This window comes from Budorcas taxicolor, chromosome 22 (genome assembly GCF_023091745.1).
Source record: "Budorcas taxicolor isolate Tak-1 chromosome 22, Takin1.1, whole genome shotgun sequence".
Lineage (NCBI taxonomy): Eukaryota > Metazoa > Chordata > Mammalia > Artiodactyla > Bovidae > Budorcas > Budorcas taxicolor.
In genome coordinates this window covers 31,266,902-31,280,773 of record NC_068931.1, presented here as the reverse complement: position 1 = coordinate 31,280,773, position 13,872 = coordinate 31,266,902, and the positions used below count along the sequence as shown (strand labels likewise).

At 41.6% G+C, this 13,872-nt stretch overlaps 1 protein-coding gene across 2 annotated transcripts in view; it reads right to left on the bottom strand.

Moving 5' to 3' along the window:
- SS18 (SS18 subunit of BAF chromatin remodeling complex) overlaps positions 1-9,502 on the bottom strand; it is a 69,335-nt gene extending 59,833 nt beyond the window's left edge. For both annotated transcript variants that reach the window (XM_052660288.1, XM_052660289.1), the window contains exons 1-2: positions 9,431-9,502; positions 6,676-6,752 (exon numbers count right to left, since the gene is read on the bottom strand). In XM_052660288.1, coding sequence (XP_052516248.1) covers positions 6,676-6,752; positions 9,431-9,499 — 146 coding nt within the window. In that variant the 5' untranslated portion in view covers positions 9,500-9,502. The remainder of the gene's footprint in view (positions 1-6,675; positions 6,753-9,430) is intronic.
- Between the last annotated feature and the right edge of the window lie 4,370 nt (positions 9,503-13,872).

Sequence of the window (13,872 nt, the reverse complement as noted above, 5' to 3'; positions counted from 1 at the left end):
AACTACGGCTTACTTATGACCCTTTAAGAAAAACTGTAGTCATGGTTACTGGTACTCAGCAAATCAGTATTAAAATATTTAATCTGCCATGCTCTTGAGGACCCATTTATAAACTACTGGCAGTGAGACTGGATCTATAAAGTGCTTGTAGTTCTAAATATCTTCAAATACAGCATCTTTTAGCAAATATTTTAGAACATTTCCCTAACTTTCAAATCTTAATTTTTAATCTTGAAATAATCCCAAATTCAAGAATACGAAGAACTCCCAAATATCTTTCTCCCACACTCCCCAACTGTCAGCATTTTGCATTTGTCTCATACTACCTCTAAACACACAAATCAACATACACATGCATGCAACTACACACTTTTTTCCAAAGCCATCTGAGAGTCAGTTACTGACATAATACTCATCACTCCTAATACTACACTGTCAGTTTCCCAAAAACAAGGATATTCCCTTACATAACTACAGTACAACCATCATAAGGAGGAAATGAATGCTGATACAATGTTAATCAAATCCACAGAACACAATCAAATTGCTACAACCATCCCAACAGCCAAATCTTCTTATCTAATATAAGGGGATAGGTAAAAATGAAAAATTTTAATGGGTCTTTTGTAAGTAACTTCATCAGGTTTTCTTTCTGGTAAAACTGCATTCTTCTTACAGCACTCACCAAATAAGCTTATTCTCAATTCTTCTACAAATATTCTTCTGAGAAACTTTTTTAATTCTATAAATACTACTAATTTATCACTGAAGCAGTTTTTAATGTATATGCTTATAATTTCTAAAGCAGTATATTTTATATAAGAAAACAGTACATAAACAAAGGGCAGATATAAAACATATTCAACATCTTATATTTGATGATGTGAAGTGAGTGAAGTTGCTCAGTCGTGTCTGACTCTTTGCGACCCCGTGGACTGTAGCCCACCAGGCTCCTTCATCCACGGGATTCTCCAGGCAAGAATACTGGAGAGGGTTGCCATTTCCTTCTCCAGGGGATCTTCCCAACCCAGGGATCGAACCCCAGTCTCCCGCATTGCAGGCAGATGCTTTAACCTCTGAACTACCAGGGAAGCCCCATCTGATGATGGTAACTGCCTAATAAATACTGGCAGGTATTTCCAAATACGCTTAATTATTAACCTATTAAATGTGAGGCAGTTCACTTCCCAAAGATTGCACTAAAAGCCACTACATCAATTACCTTGAATAAAGTTTAATAACCACTATTGAATTTATTGATATAATTATAAAATGAATAAAAAATCATGAGATTTCATTTTGAAAAAGAAATCTTTACCTAGAAGCTATGAAGATATATTTATAGGTTAATAGGAATACAATGTACAGAATAAACGTTATCTTCATAACTGAAGATTTTAAACAAAATTCATTTATATTATGATGAACACAAATTTTCCATTTGAGAATTGTTTATAACACATTCTGAAATAGATGCAATCTCCCTGAAAAAAAAAAGGGGGGCTGATTTAAGCAAATATATGGAATCATTTAGAAAATGCTCAAACCAAACACCACAAGAGAGCAATAATATATTCTTACATATATGTTGTCAGAATTTAAAGCGAAGAGGAGCTGGGTGTACAAGCTCAACAGTGATGCACTAACTTATATGACTGTGTGTATGAATGTATGTATGTAGATAAGGAAAGAGTAACATACACACACAGAGCTTCCCAGGTGGCTCTAGTGGTAAAGGATCCTCTTGCCAAAGAGGAGACACAGTCGATACAGGTTTGATCCCTGCATCAGGAAGATCCCTTGAAGAAGGAAATGGAAACTCACTCCAGTATTCCAGCCTGGAAAATTCCATGGGCAGAAGAGCCTAGCGGGCTACCATCCACGGAGTTGATGTAATCAGCAAAAAATCTTTAGGTGATGAGAATACGGTGCTCATTCTCTAAATTTCATATATCCGTGTTTCCTAATTTTCTACAATGTATATACTGTGTTCATAAAAATAAAGTTATTTTTTATTTACAAATAACTGCTTGAGGCAGTTATCACATCTTAAGGAACTGTTTAATTAAAATTGAATTGTCAATTCCCAAATGGTTGTCATTGACGTATCTATTTCCTTTCGCTTCTCCTCCTGTGAGAAACAAGAACATTTATTAACATTGAGAGGAGAGATTTTTTTTCTCTTCACTCCCAAACCAATTCTGACAACTTGAGAAATAAAGAGTACCTGGAAAACTCTAAGAATGAAATTCAATACAAGAGAAAGGGCAGAATTTAAGATTCTACCTAAATCAATTTAGGCCTCATTTATAGCAGATACATCTATGTGAGCAAATGAGGTCTATGCCAATAGGCAGAGAAAGAGGAAAATGACGACATACACGAAAATGCTGAGAATATAAAGAATAAGACAGGATGAACTTTTGCCAACAGGTTGGAAAAGAGGGTTCTAGATCTGAACATGTCTCATCCCCGTCACTCACTGCCAAGGCCTATAGGAAACTGAACCAACCCTATGCCGTCGGCTCTGCCTGGCATTTTAAAGTCACAGGTGTGGTGATCAGTTTGTAACATACAGAAGGATCAAATCACTATGCTGTGCATCAGGAACTAACATAGTGTTATGGGTCAGTTATACTTCGAAAACAAACTCACGAAAAAGAGATTAGGTTCGTGGTCACCAGGGGCTTGGGGGAGGGTGGAGAATGTGGACTGGCAGAGGTGCTGGATGAAGGTAATGAAAAGAAAAAGCCACAAGTGAAAACGATTATTCTCATCAGGGCCTCACAGCCATTACTATTCCACAGCCGACTTGAGGGAGTGACCTCCTGACAACTGATGATCAGCCACAGTTAAGCTATGGAAGTAGCTTCGCTGGTATTTCTTAGAAGCATTTTTCACATATAAACAGGCAAGAGTCATCAAAGAAAATATACGTGAAAGAAATGGCAGTGGTGACATAAAATGCAAAATGCACAAATGATTAGGAAATAAGATACCCTAGAATTCAGATCTTAATTTCTGAATATTATTTTCCAAAAAAAGAACAAGGGCCTGGAGAAATGGATGATTCCAGACTGGGGCAGAAAAAAAAGTACAAGATAAGCCTGGAACATTCTGTCATGCAATAAAATTCTGTAAATGCTCAAAAAATAATAAGAGCTGTATCAAGAAGCCTGCTTAAAGGGCTGCCAGTGGCCAGCATTTGGGACAATTTGAAAAAGAAAACATATAGACTAACAAATTATAATCCAGAGGATACAATAAAAATCCTTAAGTCCATTCAGATATAAATCAATCAATGAACGAATGGGAGCGGGGCTTCGGAAGTTTCTTCCTTACAACGTAGAAGCAAAGATAGACTCTGTCACCTTTTGGCAACCAACACAGCAGGAACTGTTTGAGTTAGAACTGTTCTTGTTACGGGTGTTTAGTCACTAAGTCGTGTTCGACTCTTCTGCGACCCCATGGACTGAGGAGCTGGCAGGGATTTCCCAGACAATACTGAAGTGGGTTGCCATTTCCTTCTCCAGGATATCTTCCCAGCCCAGAGACTGAACCCGCATCTCCTGCATTGGCAGGTGGGTTCTTTACCAGAGTTACCAGGGAAGCCCCAAGAATCACTGGCGGATGTTACAATGAACGTGTAGAAATAGGCTAAGAAACAGTGTTACATGTGTCTCAAGGTATCTCCCCAAAACACAGGCAGGAATTATAAAGGAAAAATAGTAACTTTATAGTGAAAATCTTGGCAGACATGACAGCACCTTAACAAAGTGGCCAAAGTTATCATGAATCCTGGGACAAACCGTGCACGGTCACACAGCTACCGCGGATGCACTGAGAAAGCAGAAGTATGTAAACACGGATCTCCTCAAGGAGCAACAGCAGTCAAACTCCACAGTGAGGGACATACCACACAACCGGCCTGTACTCTTCAACAATGTAAACATCACGAGAGAACAGATAAACTGAAGGACAGGTCCAGATGACAGTACTCTGAGACCAACCTAAACATATCATCTGATCCTGTGCCCATCTGTGGACCCCAGCAAGCACACTAACGGGAAAACTGGTAGAATTTCTATAAAGTTGGAAACTAGACAACAGTATTGAATCTTGATTTGAACAATTAGACTCTTAAGAAGTTGTGCCTGTTTTCATGAAATATGTTATGAAATACACACGGATACTATAAAAGAGAATCATGCCTGTAACTTTTTCTCAAATGTTTCAGAAAAACTATGTAGGGAAGAAACGAATGACATAGCAAGGTGACTAATACATTATCATTTGAGGAATTTCAGGGAAGGACACACAGGAATTTCTTCTACTATCTTTGAAACGTTTTTTGTAAAAGCGAAATTATTTTTTAAAATTTTAGGAAGAGATACCGTTCTTCAACAATCGATGAAAAAAATTTTTTAAGATGGCCACTATCCACTGCTGGCAGACATGGTTGAAAACTAGGTCTCTGAAACCTAGCTGGAGGAAGGCAAACCAATACAATACAATCAAGTAATTTGGAGACTCAGCACAGTTTTTGACCCAGCCATTCCTTTTATAAAACTCTAACGTATTAAAAACAAAATGTCTGAATGTGTCTATATAAGTATGAGCACATATTTGTAAAGGCACAGAAAAATGTTTGGAAAGACAGAACTAAAGCACTCTAAGTAGTTACCTCTATGGAGAATAGAGATGAAAGAGTGAGAACTAAGAAGTGTATGCCTATGGCTGATTCACATTGATGTATGGCAAAAAACATCACAATACTGTAACTACCTTCCAATTAAAATAAATAAAATTTTTTACAAAGTTTCATCTCTACAAACTTTTATGCTTTATGATTTTAATTCAAAAATAATTTTAAGCAAAGGGGAAAGAGTCATGGAGAAGTCATGAAGAAGGGATCAAAATTAGGAAAAGGGTTAATCAGCACAGCATGAAAGCCACACAGAGCCAGGATTGCTGAAAAACACCTTCCTGAGAGCGGACCAGTGAGACCTCCAGGAAATAGATGAATACCAAAACAACAGTGGGAGAAAAGTACTTAGAACTGAGTTGTCCAATACGGTAGCCACTAGACACACTGAACTTGAGGCTAGTACAAAATGATGTTAGTAGAATCAGATGCACAGTAGATTTCAAAGACTTGGCATGAAACAAAAGAACATAAATTAACTGATTAGCATTTTTATACTGGTTATATATTGAAGTGATATTTTAGAAAAAATGAGTTAAGTAAGATATTATTAAAATTAATTTCACCAGTTTCTTTTTACTTGTATAATGTTCCTGCTGGTGGCTGAGATGGTGAAGAATCTGCCTGCAATGCAAGAGACCCAGGTTAATTCCTGGGTCAGGAAGATCCCCTGGAGAAGGGAATAGCTATCTACTCCCGTATTTTTGCCTGGAGAATCCTTTGGACAGAGGAGCCTGTGGGGTACATTCCATGAGGTCGCAAAGAGTCAGACACAACTGGGTGACTAACACACGCACAAAAGCAAATGTAGAATGACTTGTGTGGCTTGCAATATATTTCTGCTGACAGCACTTTTTTAGAACAGCTTTCGGATGAAACATTCAATTTGTTCCACTCTGTCAGATCCTACTAGATATAGGGTACTGTTTATTTCAAACACATCATTACTTTAAAGTTAGTAGTTTAGTTCTTATGAGTGATAATCAATTCTCTATTTATTAGATATAAACTTTATATTCTCAACCACATACAGTTGACCTTTGTACAAAAGGGATGAAGACACTGAGCCACCTGCAGTTAAAAATCCAAGTATAACCCTACAGCTTGCCCTCAGTATCTCATGGTCTTGCATCGATGTATTCAACCAACCGCAGGTCATATAGCACTGCAGTACATCTACACTGGAAAAAAAAAATCCATGTAAGTACACTTGTGTAGTTTAAACCTATCCTGTTCAAGAGTCAACAAAATATGCATGTAACTATGAATGTGAAGATCTAACTGCTCCAAAAATCAGACTATAGAAATCTGAAGTCATTTATAACACAGGATAAGAAGCATAAGGAAAAAACTGATACATCCTCCAGCCCAAGTAACAAATTTTTCTTTTACAAAAATCAAGAAAAGTCACACAAAAAATTGCACACAAATGTCCACAGCATCACTCATCATAGTCAAGAACTGGAAACAATCCAAATGTTCATCACTGATAGATAAATAAAATGTGGTAGAGCCATGGAAGATTATTTAGCAATAAAAAGGAAGGAAATACTGATATAAGCTTCAACATGGATGAATCCTGAAAACACGATGCTAAAAGAAAGCAGTCAAAAAAGGTCACGTACTGAATGAATTCATTTGTATGAAGTGTCCACAATGAGCAAATCTACATAGACAGAAAGCAAATTAGTGGTTATCAGGGGGTGTGTCATTAGGAGGTGAGAATGGGGAGTGACTGCTAATGATAGGGTTTCTTTCCGGACTGTTGAAAATGTTCTAAAATTGATCAAAGCAATAATAGTAAAACTCTATGAATATACTTAAAACCACTGAATTGTACACTTTAAAACAGGTGAATTATATGGTATGTGAGTTGTATCTCAATAAAGCTATTCTTAAAAAGAAAGGAAAGTTAAAAAACTAACCAACACAGAAAAAGAAATAGCAAAAAACTTTCATATCAATCTTACTGAGAACACTCTGAGGTCTTTCCTTTATTCTGATAGTCCATTATACACTGAATAAGATGGTTATTTTCATCCAGCATCTGAAATAAAAGTAAAAAAAGTTTATTATAAGTCTCATGCATCAAGTAAAATAAAAAATTAAGATTTCTATAAAAGTTTATCTATACAGGAACTGACTCCACAGTTCTTTTTTATACCTACAATATAGCTCTGCATAAAAGATCTTATTTTATATCTTTGGGATGTTATGTTTAATCAACAATTTTAATTTCTTTTTTTTAACCACTGCCACCCAGCTTGTGGGATCTTAGTTCCCAATCAGGGATTGAACCTGTGCCCCCTGCAGTAGAAGCTAATCTGTCCTAATCCAGAATGAAGTAAACTGATGAAAACTTCAGGACAGGAGGCTTAAGGAGATAGCTGGCTAGCTTCCAAGTTTTATGTTGATGTTCAGTCACTAAGTCATGTCTGACTCTTTGAGACCCCATGGACTGCAGCACATCAAACTTCCCTGTCCTTCACCCTCTCCCAGAGCTTGCTCAAACTTGTGCCCATGAGTCCATGATACCATCCAACCATCTCTTCCTCTGTCGCCTCCTTCTCCTGCTGCCCTCAATCTTTCCCAGCAGTTTTATGCAGCATGGTTTTGTGACTTTCCAAATATGCAATAATTAATTCCAGTAATTTCTAGGTAAGTACTATATTAACCACAGACCCTATGAGCCAACCTTAAAATCGTCCCAAAAGTTTAAAAACAAGCATATATTTATCATACTATGAAAACAATTCAAAGCAAAACTGGCTTTAAGGATTAAATAATGCATCTAAGCAGAGTGGTGCTGAGGAAAAAGCACTGATGTAGCAATTAAAAGGCCAGTTTTACTGTCAAGCTATCCTGAGCAAACCACTCAAGATGTCAAAGGCTCAGATTTATCAAGGGACAGGAGTAGATGTTCCTCCTCAAACCGCCCCCACCCTTCCAGGATTTCAAAGCTTTAATACCATAACCACTCTTTCTCATTAATTTAGTTAATGTAATTCTTTTAATTAAACACGAAGATCCATTTAAAAGTGTGACTTCTTTTCTGCATATGAATCAGTCTTTACTTGGTGGGAAAAAAAAATTAACATGCCCTTCAAAAAACAAATTGCAGTTTTCTTCTTATATCTACTCATCAGATGCCAAAAAAATTGTCTTTAGAATGTGTTTTAATACAATCTCCAATCTAACGATTTCACAACCTATCTTCTCAGTAGATTCCACGGTTTAACAATCTTCACCATTAGAACGTCTGGGTTTGTCTTGTATCTAACGTCATTCCCTCACGCTATACAATCAGGCACTTAATGTGGGATCCTTTTTCTCTCCTGAGCTGAGGATGAACACTTTAACTGATCAGCATCTCTTTAGTTAGTCACCCACGATAAATTATCTTAAGATGTAGGTAAGAAAAATTCTTCACAGGAAATACAAACTCAGAACTTTTCTACAGTCCAAAAAGTGAAGCCTTCCAGAAACACGTTTTGTGTACGTGTACTCGTAGCTGTTCGCCAGGCCGCAGACTTCTCCCAGCACGCTATACAAAAAGCACTGCATTTTCAGGCAATGCCAAGCCTGTCTCTTCATAAATAAAGCAACAGTTGGGCAAATGTCAAACGCCACACTGTAAAGAGCCTGAGAGTCAACAGAAGCCTATTAACATAAACTACCAGGCATACGATGGTGTCTTGACTGGTCCTGAAAGTTGACTTTTTTTTTTTTTTTTCCGTTTTGATCTTTGTTCCGGTGCATAAAACAAAATCGAACTATTTAGGGTAAACTGCAAAATTTAGCAAATAACTTTTCAAACTCTGGTTCACTAAAATTCAGAATGCTGCAGTGCTCAAAGGCAACAAGGGGCAGAAAACAATAAAGAAACCTTTGTGTCCCCAACTAGCAAGTAACCGCGGCCACAGCGCAGCTCCCCGCGTGTGTATCACGTCTTCTGAAACTGATCACGAGGCTCAGGCTGTCTCCATCACTCGACCCTAAGCTCCCTGAAGGCAGGCAGGGACCATGCTCACCACCGCAGCCTCGGCGCCTACGCTTGGCGCTGCAGCTGTAAATGGGTCGGGGGTGGATCCGGAGAGGAGAAGCGCCTCCGAGAGAACCCCGAAGTCTAGAGGGTGCTCCCTCGTCCGCCTCGGAGCCTCGGCCGAGGTTTCCCGCAGCATCCCCCAAGTTCTGCTGAGAGCTCCCCAACTCGGCTGGAGTTTGCAGCCGAGCACCGAGAGCAAGCAGCGCTCCTACTTCTCCTAGGCCCACCCCCGGGACCGCGGTGAGGTCGACCCGGAGCGGCCGCCGCACCGCGCGGGGCGGGGCGACGCCAAAGTAACTCCGGAGCGACGCGCGAACCGCGGGGGGCGCGGGCTTCGGAAAACAGCCCTGCCCCGCGCGGCCGCCGCCGCCGGGCGCACGCGCCCCGCCGTGCGAACGCCGCCCCATCCCCAGAGAAATCGGGCGGCGGTTACTAGGGCTTTTGTGCCCGTAGGAAGGAGCCCGAGGGGACGCGCAGGACTCCGCGAGGGGAGCAGTTCGCCCCTTCCGCCACCCACTCGGGCGCAGCCCGGCGGCTCAGGTTCCCACACCCGCCCGCCCGCCAGCCCAGCAGGCCCGCCTCCGCCCCCGGCGCGGCCGACAAGCCCGGCCCGAGCCCAAGCCCCGGGTTCCTCCTCAACGCGGTCCGGGCCTGGCATCCCCGACGCCGCGCGGCTTCACCTTCTGAATCGCGGCGGGAGTGATCTCCCCCTTGCCGCGCTGCCTCGGGGCCGCGAACGCCACGGACATGTTGCCGCCGTCACCACTACGGGTAAGTCCCGAGCGCTCCGGGTGAACGGCAAACTGGGGGAGAGACGCCGGCCTCTCGGGCCGAACCACGTCGGGCTCGCGCGGAGGGGGGATGCTCCGGCGCCCGACGGGCAGCCGGCCGGCCCCGCCTGCGGGAGGAGCTCTGGCCCGAATTAGTCCGGTTTCTGCGCAATACCTGGGAGCCGCGGCCCCGGTAGAACGTCCCTGTTCTCGGTCGCCCTCCGGCTCCTCCGCCTGTCCTTCCCCGCCACCCCCGGCCCTCCGCGCTCGTGGTAGGGCCGCGCCCCAGCCCTCCCTCCGCTTCAGCGATTCAGGAAATGGTCCCGCCGCCCGCGGGAGAGGGAGCGGCTAGGGCAGCCCCTGTCACAGGAAATGCGAGCGCTCGAGCCGGCCCGCCCCCTTCGCGCGGGGCCGCTTGCCTCCCTCTCCGCGCGCCCGGGTGTCCCTCGGCGGCGTTTCGGCTCTCCGCTCTAGAGCTCGAGCAGTTTTGCCAACTTCATCCTCAGCCCCTCCTGGGTAGAAGTGGCCGCCCCGAGCTGTGCGGGTATCCGGAGAGGGGAGGAGGAAGGTCAGGACCCGGGAGTTTCGTGCGCACCCGTGGAGCATCTGCTGAGACCGGGCAGGGGTGGCCGGACTAGGGAAGCGCCGATTCGCTGGTTTGAATGGCTCGGCTACGCCCCGAAGTGCGCACCTCCGAGTCCACGGTCTCGTGCGCGCACACAGCCCTGCCGAACAATTAGAAAGTAAGCGCGACCCAAAATCGGGAAACGAAGGCTATGTCCTGTACTTCAGGGGCAGTCGGCCAACTTGGCTGCAGCGGCCAGAGTTCGCCTCTTAGGATAAACCCTTGACGGAAATGTGGGTCAGTTTCATCTGACTTGCATCTTTGGAATTAGGTTTTGAAATAGGGCACCCTCGCGGTTTTCTTTTGCAATTATGTATTTAGTGGCTTGCTTGTCCATTAGGCCCAAGCTAATCAGTGTGAGGGAAAAAGCCAAAAGTTTCCAAATAGTGGAAGGGACATGGGCAAAGGTCCGTAATATGTTGGTGCAGGGTTTGTTAATACACAGTAAAATTAAACTTTCATGTAACAAGAAGGAAAAGGTTATATAAAAATGTCACCCAACAATAATGAGGCTCAAAAATCAATCCCTTGGTTTATATATAAAATAAACCGGAAAAAAAAAAAGAAAATTTCCTTATTTGAAAATATGTTTCAAATAAATGCTCTTCACAAAAAGGTCATGTTTCATTCATTCAGCAAATTTGGGTTCTTTTTATGTGCTAGCCTTTATTGTAGGCACCTGGGATACAGCTGTGAACAAAATGGACCCAGTACCTGTTCTCAAGGAACTTAAACTCTGATAGGGTTCAGAGACCAGAAACAAGTAAATAAATATGTACATATGTAAAGTACTTAGGAAGGCAAGCAAACTGGGGACTGAGAGAGACTGACAGAGGCACTCAGGTGGTTGTGATGGGAAGTCCCCTTGGTTATATTTAACCTGAGACCTACAGGATGAAGAGACTCGACATCCTCAGAATAAAAGTAAGATGATTTGTACTTCTGCAAATAGTAGTTTCTTACAGGAACTGTCTTTCACTACCCTCAGCGTTGACAAGTAAACTTGGACATAATGCAAACACATCAATTTGGAAAACCTATTGATTTCAGAACAGAAACTAAGTCTTGTCCAAAAGCCTGGCTTCCATGGTGGTGTGTTGATGTTTACACAAATGTGCTTTAGTAGTTGAGAATATCTCAGTAGGAGAAATGAAACTCTTACTGCTCCACTTCCATCTGCTAGGGAGATAGCATGGAAATTGTAAAAGAATGACATGAACCAGTAGCAACACTGAATTCCTATAGCTGGGCTGGGCGGGGAGAGTGCCAAGGTAGTAACCAGAGACAGGTAGTTCTTCTGTCTAAATTACAGCTTCCCAACTGTAGGTAAGGGAAGAGGTAACGGCTCTGCTCAAGTTGTTTATTCCTTCAAAGTAGCAGGGCAGGGCCTAGGGCACTCACTACCTCTAGACATGGATAAGCACAGTTTTCTCTGATACCAAGGGCTTCCCAGGTGGTGCAGTGGAAAAGAATCTGCCTGCCAATGCAAGAGACACCAGAGGCATGGGTTCAATCCCTGGGTTAAGAAGATCTCCTGGAGCAGGAAATGGCTACCCACTCCAGTATTCTTACCTGCAAAATTCCACTCCAGTACTTTTACCTGTAAAATTCCATGGACAGAGGAGCCTGTTGTCCCAGGGGTTGCAAACTTGGACGCCACTGAGAATACATGCATATATGCCAAAAAGATACCAGTATTTTCTGTGTGTCCATCCCATGAAATCAAAGGGCAAGCACTGGTGTAATGGTTCATCCAAAGATACAAATGATCTCCCTGAAGAATTCACTTTTTTAAAGGGGCCCTATCTTACACCCGGGCTTCCCAGGTGGTACTAGTGGTAAAGAATCTGCCAGGGGATGCAAGTTAGTCATAAGAAACGCCGGTTCTATCCCTGGGTTGGGAAGATCCCCTGGAGAAGGAAATGACAACCCATTCCAGTATTCTTGCCTGGGAAATCCCATGGACAGAGGAGCAAGGCTACAGTCCACAGGGTCGCAAGAGTGGGACACAACTTAGCAAACAGATACTAACAACAATCTTACCTTTAAGCTTTCATTATAAATCCAATCAATCAGCTTGACCTGGACAAGTAGAAAATTCAGCAAGTGGTAAGGAAGACTGTAGCCTAGAGGAACTCTGGAAATTTTGGGGTCTTTGTACCTATAAGATCCCTAAGTTAGGGAAAAGATAGAAGCATCTAGTCTCATTTCACCATTAGTTAAGAGAGAGGAATCCCAAGGTAACTACAGAGTGATAGCAGGACTGGAAGGAAAAAGAATAGAGTCCCCAGAATTTAGATAAGGAGAAAACAGAATAAATATGGGTAGTTGGCCCAAGCTTGAGAAACAACTTGGAACTTAAAAATGAGCTACGCAGGCAGCTGTCTCCCCAACTAGAAAACTCCGTCCCATTATTTAAACTGCTCTTGGATTGAGACATCTGAAAAAGGAATTCAGTCCCGTAACAAAGAGGTGAAAGGTTTTTGCGAATATACAATAGCTTGGAATAAGTAAAATTATCCACATGAACAATTGGTCCTGATTATTCACACTAATGAATGTAGATACACTTTTCAAAAATAGTAATGAGGAAATGCATTGATTTTCAAATATGCTTAAATTCTCTATTTGTTTAACATGAATTTGTATTCCTTTAATGTATTTAACTGAACTGACTGAATCAAGTGCTATAGGAATATGTTCAATATTTAATAAAACTATAAAATCATGGCATTAAAATTATCTTAATCCACACAAAATACATCATGAATTTTCAGATAATTGAGATAACTTTACTTTCATACAAGTATTTCGTTAGTACTTACCGTTTTATAATTAGTAGACTCTGTACTACCAAATTAGCTGGTATTTTACGCCCCTGTGCTGCCATCAATTCATATAATACATTGGGAACACACAGACCAAGCCTGTCTGCTTATAATTGGGCTCAGAGCAAAACCCCTCAGGTAATATCTTTCAAAATATTTCTGTTCACTGTCACCATGGCATTTGATGAGTCATTTTGAGTTGTGGCTTCCACAGATTTCAAGACTATAAGGAGAACAGCAGACATCTATATATAAAATCATTATTCTAGGCAAGAACAAATCAGCTTTCCCAATCCTTCATAAAAGACTTTATTTTCAATACTCCAGAAGATTTAATTCAAAGTAGGCTATAACTTAACCTCTCTGGCACATTTCCGTTTCTTCTAATACTATCAAATACTGAATGAATTAAGGAGGAGCCGAATCAATTATATTTGGGGGTTTAATGTTATTAGAAAGCATTGCTTCAAAAAACTAGTTTCTCTGTGGAACTATAACTAACTCACTGCGATGAATGCACAAGTTTGGAGGTCCCAGTTCTTCCACCTATGCCATGATACTGGAAGGGACACTCTTTATCTCATTCACTTTTGGCCACCCTATCTAAAAGACTATGAGGAATAATAAGATGTGTAATTATTTAGTTAGTATTTATTATGCACAGCCACTGTGCTGAGTGATTCTTTAAGATGTCATCAATCTTAACTGGTAAAATATGCAAAAAAATGTGATATTGTAATTACTAAACAAGGATAAGATTTGTACTTAATAATCTAATAAGGAGAGAAATACATACTTCAAGACTAGAAATGGTCCAAAATACTTGACAGTGCAGCCTACTCTTAAAATATTTTAAAACTTAGAGATCATATTTTTTTCCTGTTGAACATGTGTCCTGA